Raw genomic sequence first — 10059 nt, 5'->3', positions numbered from 1 at the left:
CCTATTTATTTTATTTCTTAATGCTTTCAATTGGCAACCTCTAAACATACCTCTGATATTTCTTACCTAAATATCAGAAAATAAGAAAAAAGTACTTAATTATAAACCATTTTTAATGTGCCTAAATGTTTCTCACATTATTTGAAACCATTATAAAGAAAAAATCTATACAGGATCTAATATGGGAACTGTAGAAATATATGTTATTGATAAAAGCCTGTGACCAAACTCTTAGCTAGAAATGTAGCAAAATAAACAAAATAAACTTTGAGAGTGCTACTTGAAGTTTTAAACCATGGAACAAATCATATAGTTAGTAATTCCAGAACATTAAAAAAAAATAGTAGTGTTTGCCTGTGTAATTTGGCTCTTCAACTGTATGAATACACTAGAATTCAAGACTTCTAAGCATATTTACTTTTAAATTTAATAGACTACAAATTAGTTGATATTCAAATTAATATCATTCAACACAATCATGTAATTCCATGGAGCTTAACCATTTTAATCATGTAAATGTTCTTGGGTCACCAAATCCTTAAGTACCTACAGTGAAAGTACTTTAGTCATTATCAGGCTCATAGGAGTTTATGATTTATAGTCTGGGATTTAGTGAACCAGGATCTGGGGTAGTATGATTCATATTGGGTATCTCAAGACATATTCAAGCCCAAGGTAACAGAGTAAACAGGAAATCAGGAAGACAAGCAAAGTAAAGTTGTACAACAAAACCAGAGTTGGGTTCAAAACTAGGACTGCATATAAGAACCAAAGTCTAGGGTGCCTGGGCGGCTCAGTCAGTTAAGCTCAGAGCCTGGAGCCTACTTTAGATTCTGTGTCTCCCTTTCCCTGCCTCTTCCCACTCACACCTCTGTCTCACTCTCTTTGTCTCAAAAGTAAATAAACATTTTAAAAAACCTTTGTTAATAAAAAAAAAAAAAAAGAACCAGAGTCTAAGGCAATATAAGCAGCCAATGGCTAAGAGGTCTAGATAATTAGCTTAAAGGCACAAGAATAGATAAATAGCACCAAGAAGACCTTGATCATTGTTTTGTCCCAAACAGATGCTTCTTGATTATCACCTTCCTGAGCCGTAATTGGTTCCAAGGTTAATATGTTCCCTGATAGAGCTGATATGGATCAATGAGAAGCAAAGATCTAGATAACATAGATCTCTCACCCTATTGTTTTCTTAAAAAATGGAGAATGTAGTAGAAAGGAGAAAGCTTTTTTCACTATTACTTATGATTTTCGTAAATCCTAAAACTGATATGCTAGCACCAAATGCATGGAAAATACATTTATGAATGCCCAAATTTAAAAATATGCTTTTGACCATTAAGTATGTGTGTACTAGTCTTTCAGCACATATGTGGTTATAACTTTCAGAACTACAGCTTCATTCAAATAAGAGAAATAGAGGAAAACACTGACTCTGAAACTCTTAGTCTAGAATAGCATCAATTATTGAGTCTAGGAACTGAAGAGTCAGGACTGCGCTTTAACAAAAATTTTCCCCCAAACTTTACTCATTATAGAGGCCCCCCCTTCAAAAAATAATCTCAACCTGACCCAATTATCTTAGAAAATATATCAAACTGGGACACTGTTTAAGATCATCTAGTATCACAGCTGTTTCACAAATGAGTCCCATGGATCTTGCCACTTTGGTCTGTGGAGTTCAATTCAATATGGTTGAAGGCAGGGTTGTCAGTTCCACCATCTTCTATTGGATGAGATTTATAGCTTAAAATATGCTTCTTCTAAAAGAAAATGTTAGCACAGTGATTAGAAAAAAAGAAACTATTCGATTCTAAATAATTGTTACTGCTTTTCTTTCTCTAAATCAGCATTGTAGTCTACTGAGGATGAGATATAACAGAAATATATCATCAAAGAATAGATTAAATATGTTCCTTGTCTGTCAGAGTTCAAAAGAGAGTCTGAGGACTAACTGTATTCTATCTTGGTGGTAAAAGCACAGTCTTATTAATTGAAGGAGAAAGAAAGCCAACTTACTTTCTTAAAAACGTCAAAATTGGAAAGAAAGTCCTCTTTGGTTAATAGGAATCTGCGGTCTAAATTTTGTTTTCTTCCTCCTGAAAAACATTTACATTATTTACATTGTTAGAAAGATATCCGTAACTACCCAGTGATGGCCCATCATACAAGCATTTGACTTGGGTACATTCAACTCTATGCACTTATAAGACACAAAGAGAAAGAGAATCTTTTAAGCAGTGCTGGAGACTTGGCTCACCATTTCCCTTCTCTTAGCCAGTCTTAGATGCTGCAAGCCTCTCGCTGTGATAAATATGAGTCTGGTGTTTAAAACCAAATGAGATGGCTCTTAAATCCAAGCCACCTACTCATATGGAGCTTAACCTGAGAAAGAGCCCAGTACTCACAGGGAAACTGGTTTAAAATCATCCTCTAAGATTTACCAATAAAATATCAAACCATCTGCCTCTGCTTCAGACAGTGGAGTTGCATCCCCCAAGTTTCAGGGCTAGGAATGTAAATGTATGTGAAGAAATGCAGGAAATTATTAATTGTCAAATAAATTAGTTAAATGAAAATCAGTATGATGATTGTGTTTGATTCAACTCCTCTTCCTTAACATTTTGCTTTACAAAAATTATTCTTTATTTGTAGATAGAAGATAAAGCTTTTTAAATCTGTGTGCTTCTCAGACTACTTTTGTACAAATCATCTAGAAGATGTACTTATAATGCAGATTCCTGGACTCCAACCTGGACCAACCCAGTTAGAAACTCTGGAGGTAAGGCCACTGAATCCTAATTTTCACCAAATTTCCAAGGTGATCTTTATGCTCTCTAATATTTGAGGGCCACCACTTCAGTACAAATGTTAGGATTTTAATTATGGGAACCTCTGCTCTTCCAGAAGTGGGATCAGCTTTAAACTAGTTCACTCAACATTGTTGAGTAACCACCATATGCTAGAGAATCTACAAGGTGCTGGAGAGACAGAGATGAGTAAAACAATTACTGTACTTATTCCTTACCGTCTACTTAGGGTAGTATTTACCCCACCTAGTGTTGAAGAGACACAAACAGAGATGGAGGGAGGCAAACCATATGAAACTCTTAAATACAAAGAGCAAACTAAGGGTGGATGGAGGGGTGGGGGAGAGAGGGAAATGGGTGATGGGCATTGAGAAGGGCACTTGTTGGAATGAGCACTGAGTGTTATATATAAGCAATGAATCATGGGAATCTACCCCAAAAACCAAGAGCACACTTTACATACTATGTTAGCCAATTTGATAATAAATTATATTTTTAAAACATGAAGAGATAGACCCACTCACAGTGGGTACATGGTTAGGTGAAACTGAAACACAAACCAAGTCTGTATGACTTGAATTCTTACCAATTCCTAGTATCATACAGTAGATCTTTAAATTTATTTCCCAAGAAGTGTTAGGATTTTGTGTTTCTGGTTTGTCTTTTGTTTTTTTTGTTTTTGTTTTTTTTTTTTAGGTGCTCACTGCTGTTTTGAAGTAGGAATAAGCCATTTATGAAATTAATAAAGTCGTATTGTTTTTTATCACTGGATGCCTCCTCACCTGGGTATATAGCTTTACTTTACAAAACAAAAGATATGGTCGTATATGGTTATCAAACTAAAAACTTTTAAGGGAAAAAAAGAGAATGTTAAAAGGGAATACTCTGATACTCCATTTTCTTTCTTTTTTTTCAAATTTTTATTTAAATTAAGTTAGTTAACATACAGTGAAATATTGATTTCAGGAATAGAATTCTGTGATTCATCACTTACATACAACATTCAGTGCTCATCACAAGTGCCCTCCTTAATACCCATCACCCATACCTCCCTCCATCAACCCTCAGTTTGTCCCCTATTTTTAAGAGTGTCTTATGGTTTGTTTTCCTCTCTTTTTTTCTTCCTCCCATATGTTTATCTGTTTTGTTTCTTAAGTTCACATATGAGTGAAATCATATTGATACTCCATTTTCTTAAAGAAAAAGGAATAGGTTGAATAAGGACCTAAGGTCAAATAGTACAAGGACACTGTTTAGATGTATTCCTGTTCTGAATAATTGAGTTATTTGTGAGAAAAGTTTAAACTCTGAAAATATATCAAAGCAGACAAAAGAATACTGTGCTGGTAAATTTATTTCATAAATTTATTTATTTATGAAAAAAGCCACAGTCCTTTTAAAAAGAAAGAATAGTTTAAAATAACTGTTTGAAAGGTAATAAATAGCTATAAACTTTACCATAAATGCATAAGATTTATACATTGCAATATATAATAATCACTAATATAACTGTTGATATGGTTATATTAACATTATCACTAGCTATTAATATCATTTATTAATTATAAGTACAAGTATCACAGAAGCTTGAAAGGCAGTGCTACTAAGGAGCTACAAAACAATAATTGATAGTAGAACTTCTTCCACTACTTTCTATTTAGAATTTCTTCTACTATCAAGTGCCAGTGATGGTAGCCTTTCAGTGTAAAGGAAACAAAGACATCAGACATCCTAGGACAAACGTATAGACTTTCTGACTAGTTATTGCACATTTGAGGAAAAGGACAGTGAGCTACCTTCCCCCTATCTAGTTGCTATGGATGTACATATGTGAGGGAATGTAGGAAATTGGGGAGCCCAGCACTTCTCACCAACTCTACACTATTATCCTGCTTCCAGCCACCAAGATTGCTCACCTGGCTTACTGTTATAGCCTCCTACCTGCCCTCCATCCCTTAGGGACTATTCTTAAAACTGGATCAGAGTGTTCCTTTGAGAATTATTGGAAAAGTAAATTGAAAAAGTATCCCAGGTAGTCGACCTAAAAGACACAGTGATGGAAAATAGGAGAGAAAAGAGAAGAAAATTAGAATAAATGTCTGAGACTCAAACATTTGTCTAACAAGAGTTTCCAGAAAGAGAAAAACAGAAAATCACAGGAAATTACAAAAGAAATAATATAGGAAAATGCCTTTGAACTGAAGGACATGACTCTTCAGATTGAAAAGACCCTACCAAAGGCTTAGGGCAAAGCAGTCATTGTGAAATGGGTCACATGCAAAGGGCCAGCAGATAGCATGGCACTAGCATCTTAATAACAACAGAGTTAATTAGGAGAAAGTTAAGACATCCTCTCAGGGGGGCGCCTGGGTGGTTCAGTTGGTTGAGTGTCTGACTCTTGATTTCAGCTCAGGTCATGATTTTATGGTTTGTGAGATAGAGCAGAGTCCTGCATGAGTTTGAGCCCTGCGTTGGGCTTGGCACTGACAGCACAGAGCCTGCTTGGGATTCTCTCTCCCCCTCTGCCCCTCTCCTGCTTGCACATGTGCATACATATACTCTCCCTCTTTCTCTCTCTCTAAAAATAAATAAACTTGGTATGTTTTCACTCATATGTGGAACTTGAGAAACTTAACAGAAGACCATGGGAAAGGCAAGGGGAAAAAATAGTTGCAAACAGAGAAGGAGGGAGGCAAACCATAAGAGACTCTTAAATGTAGAGAACAAACTGAGGGTTGATGTGGGGGGGGTGCGGAAGAGAGGGGGAAATGAGTGATGGGCATTGAGGAGGGCACTTGTTGGGATGAGCACTGGGTGTTATATGTAAGCGATAAATCATGGGAATCTACTCCCAAAGCCAAGAGCACACTGTACACATTGTATGTTTGCCTACTTGACAATAAATTATATATATATATCNCAACAATACATTATATTTAAAAAAAAAAAAGACATCTTTTCAGAAACAAGAACGTTATTTTCAACCTAGGATTCTCTATTCAAACAAATGATCAATCAAGTATAAGGGAAAATTAAAGACATTTTTTTCCAGAGATACCACATTTTCAAAATCTCCTGTCTACACTTTCTCAAGAACATGCTAAAAGGATATACTCCATTCAATTAAGGGGATAAACAAGAATTAGGACTAATGGAATACAGGCAGCAGAGAGTCCAACACAGGGGGGAGACGGACAGGATTCACAGAATGAGGACAAAATGAAGTTCCAGGATAACAGTTCTATAGCAATCCCAGAGAGCAGTGTATATGCCATGAGTATTATCAGTTTTTTTTAAAATAATTTTTAAAGTTTATTTATTTATTTTGAGAGAGAGAGAGAATGAGTGGAGGAGGTGCAGAGAAAGAGGGAGAGAAAAATCCCAAGCAGGCTCCTTGCTGACAGTTTTTAAATGTTTTTAAATAATTTTTTAAAATATTTTTTATTTATTTCTAGGAGAGAGAGAGACAGCGTGAGCAGAGGAGGGTCAGAGAGAGAGGGAGATACAGACTCCGAAATTGGTTCCAGGCTCTGAGCTGGCAGTCAGCACAGAGCCCGATGCGGGGCTCGAACCCACGAACCGCGAGATCATGACCTAAGCAAAAGTCGGACGCTTAACCGACTAAGCCACCCAGGCACCCCTTTAAATGTTTTTAAAGTTTATGGACATTGGAAAAAAAGCTTCACACTATGTTTAGCTATAACGATTATAATTATCATTCCTTACCTGTGTATCCTTCTTTACAGTTTACAAAACGTCAGCATAGGATAATGAAAAGATCATGACACAGGACTGTGGTAATAACATGTATAAAATCCCTAACATTGTAGTAGCTACATACATTTTCAAGCACTTTATTTTTATCTTACAGCAACCTATGAGATAGGGAAGTCAATCACCACTAACCTCAATTTACACATAAGATAGCTAAGCCTCAGAGTAGCTATACAGACTTCCTTAAGTTCATGCAGCTAGTACAAGGAGGAGCAAAGGTTCAAAGAGAAACTTCTGCTTTTGAGTGTAGGCCTCAAATTTCCCATGAGGAAAATAAACAAGTAATTAAACTAGTTGTTAACAGGACTACAGTAAAATAATACAAACAGCTGTAAACCAGATATAGTAAAAACTGATTTGGCGGTAAATACAATACTAAAGTTTACACAGTTACCTGTTGTTAAACTGATTAGCATTCCCATGAATAATGTTACCAAAGTTCCAAGAGTGCTGAAGTATAGATATGATACAGAATACCAGTTGTCCATCAGTGGAGTCCTGAGAAAAAACAAAAGTTTAGCTGTAAATTTTCATGTAATGCTACTAGCAACTAAGAGTAGTCTCAATAATCTTCACACATGGCAAAGTCAAATATTTAATAATGTTTTTAATGTCAGAATCTACCGTTCCAATTTTATCTTATTGGATCAATAATTAAAAGCCTGAGGGAAAAATATTAAAACCCTGGTTTAACCTTGACCATATACTATAATACTAAATGTCCATGTGTATTCATTCAACTCTGCTTTATGTCCCCAGGCACTGTTCTTGTCATTAAAAAGTCTACCATAAAAATGGTTGACAGGGTTCCTGCCCTCATAAGGTTTACATCCTAATGGAAAGAGAAATAAAATAAACAAGTAAACTAACAAATATAATAATTTCTATTGGTGGAAAGTGCTGTAAGGAAAATCAAACAAAGTAATGTGATATTAACATAGTGGAAAGAAGGAACTATACTCCAATGCAGAGTCAGAGAAAGCCTTCAGGAAGAAGTAACATTTGAACTGATATCTGAACAAGGAAAAGTTCATGAGGAAAGCATTCTAGAGAGAGATAAACGCCAGCTGACTAAAGCATAGTGAGTAACATACAGAGTTACACAAAATGAGAGGAAGACAGAGTTCTTTTTTTATTAGACTTGTAGGAAGTTTGAATTTTACTCCCTGGGCAGCGGCACTCAGGGAAGTACTTTAAATGGAGGAGTGACATGATCTGATCTGTTTCTAAAATGATTGTTCTAGGATCTCACTTTCAGCTTTAATAGAGTAGCTTGATTTAGACCAACCATTCTGCCAAGAACAATGTATAAAAACTGGGGGAAAGCAGGTAGTTACGGCCGAGTGGTTAAGACGATGGACTTGAAAACTGGGGGAAAGGAGTAGGCAGATATTTTTAAGATACCGAGAGTCACAACAATTAGAACTTGAGGGGCCAAGATCCCAGAAAGAAGGGAAACACACTGAGGTGAGCTATTGAAATTCAGATGTGGTACTACTGGGGGGGAAAACAGACAAAATAGAACAGAAGAGAGAATCAAGAAATAGACCCCCAATTACATAGTCATCTGGTTTATGTCAAAGTCGACAACTCTTTGGAAGGGGAAAAAGGGAAGTTCTTTCCAATAAGTGGTACTTGGTTAATTGAATATCCATATGGGAAAAAATGGGTCTTGATCACAGCACCCACAGAAATCAATTCCAAATGAGACTACATTTCATAAATGGGAATAGTTAACAATAAAGTTTTTAATGAAAAATTATAGGAATCTCTTTATGACCTCAAGATAGGCAAAGATGTGATTGGGATACACAAAAGACCAAACATATAGGAAAAAGATTGATAAGTTGAACATAATTAAAATGAAGAAGTTTCTTGGGAATGTAAACNAAAAAAAATGAAGAAGTTTCTGACCACCAAAATTATCATTAAAAGATTAAAAAGGCAATCCACAGACTAGGAGAAAAAGATTTTCAAAATATATTTTGTATCTAGAATATATCAAGAACTCCTCAATAAATAAGAAAAAAATTGAGAATGAATTTAAAAATGGATCAAAGATTTCAACAGACAAGTGACTAAAGTAAATATTCAAGTGGAAATGGCCAATAAATATATTAAAAGATATTGAATTGTAACTGATAATAAGGGAAATGCAAATTAAAACTACAACAAGCTATCAATATATACACATCAAGCATTGAGAACTTAATAAAAACTGAATGTGGGTAATAGAAATGCAGAATCTAGACAACCAAAAGGTATTTTATTTCATCTTCAGCTATGTCGTTTACTCCACTTGTACTCTAGCAACACTGATGATTTCCTAAGGTGCCATGGGGCTTCAAAGCTTCATGCCTTTGCATACACTACTCCTTCACTATGCGATATACACTTCTTCTTCCTTTGGTCCCTCTACCCAACCTTGTTCATCTGACTGATTCCAGTAGGTAATCCTCATCTGAGGTTTTCTTGACTCCGCCCAGGAAGAGTTAGGCTCTAGGAAGAGCCTGATGGCTCTTTTGATCACTTATGAATACTACTCACCACAAGTACTGTTTGTTTATCTTCTTGTCCATCTTCCCTTCTGGTCATTTTCTGTGATAAAAATGACTTTCAGACATCTCTCTAGCCAGCCTCTACATCCTTCCTACCTCTCTACCTCTTCCTACATCTCTAAAGTCTTCCTGCTACTCACTCCAACCTTATTTATATTCATTCTTTTAACAAGTATTCACCAAGTATTTATTACTATTTACCATGTGCTAGTTTTATACTTACTTTATACTTAGTTCTTACTGGATTAATTGTTTCATGTATATTAGCACACTCTCTCCAGCTAAATTACAATGTCCAGGAAGGCAGGAACCACAGTGAATGAGAGGGGAAGGCTTTCTAGGGATAATACATAAATGGAAAGCCCAGAGCTGAGTATGTAGTTCGTTCTGAAAGATTCTTGTTTATTACCTGTTATTTTATAAACAAGCTAACATATAAAAGTAATTATTATGGAACCAGGTATATACTAAACCTCAGCTAATTTATTTGTTTCAAAATCCAAATAACTATTTTGCTCAGTCTCTTAAATTAAGAGAGATATTTACACAGCCAGGACAAATGTTAAGCAAAATTGTGTAACAGTACATCCTGAATGTCCTCTCACATACCATTCCATTATTTTTTCTCCAACAACTTGCCCCTACACATGCACATTAGTGCTTTCATGCTTGTCCAGACTGCTCCCTGCGTTTCCTTGCTCCTCATCCCACAGCACCCCACCTAGTCAGACCTCCCCCAAATATGCCTCAGGCTCTGGAACTGTCTTTTCTTTCTATTCACGAAGCATTTGCCAGCCTTGAACTTCCATTGGCAAGCATTCTCATAGTTGGATTTTCTTTGGAACATGACTCACTAATTATAACAGTCAAATTCCTTCTCTCAGGAGGGCATCCAGTTAAAGAGGGAGACCCCATGT

General features: G+C 35.9%; 1 protein-coding gene across 1 annotated transcript in view; it reads right to left on the bottom strand.

Annotated features, from left to right (window-relative positions):
- Window positions 1-1637: 1637 nt before the first annotated feature.
- Window positions 1638-10059, bottom strand: part of SLC5A8 (solute carrier family 5 member 8) — a 47294-nt gene continuing 38872 nt past the window's right edge. The window contains exons 13-15 of the mRNA XM_077772246.1: window positions 6979-7082; window positions 2020-2099; window positions 1638-1763 (exon numbers count right to left, since the gene is read on the bottom strand). Coding sequence (XP_077628372.1) covers window positions 1638-1763; window positions 2020-2099; window positions 6979-7082 — 310 coding nt within the window. The remainder of the gene's footprint in view (window positions 1764-2019; window positions 2100-6978; window positions 7083-10059) is intronic.

The sequence above is a fragment of the Crocuta crocuta genome, unplaced genomic scaffold (assembly GCF_008692635.1).
Source record: "Crocuta crocuta isolate KB4526 unplaced genomic scaffold, BGI_CrCroc_1.0 scaffold216, whole genome shotgun sequence".
Lineage (NCBI taxonomy): Eukaryota > Metazoa > Chordata > Mammalia > Carnivora > Hyaenidae > Crocuta > Crocuta crocuta.
The sequence above is the reverse complement of the archived record's forward strand: the minus strand, read 5'-3'. Positions and strand labels throughout refer to the sequence as shown.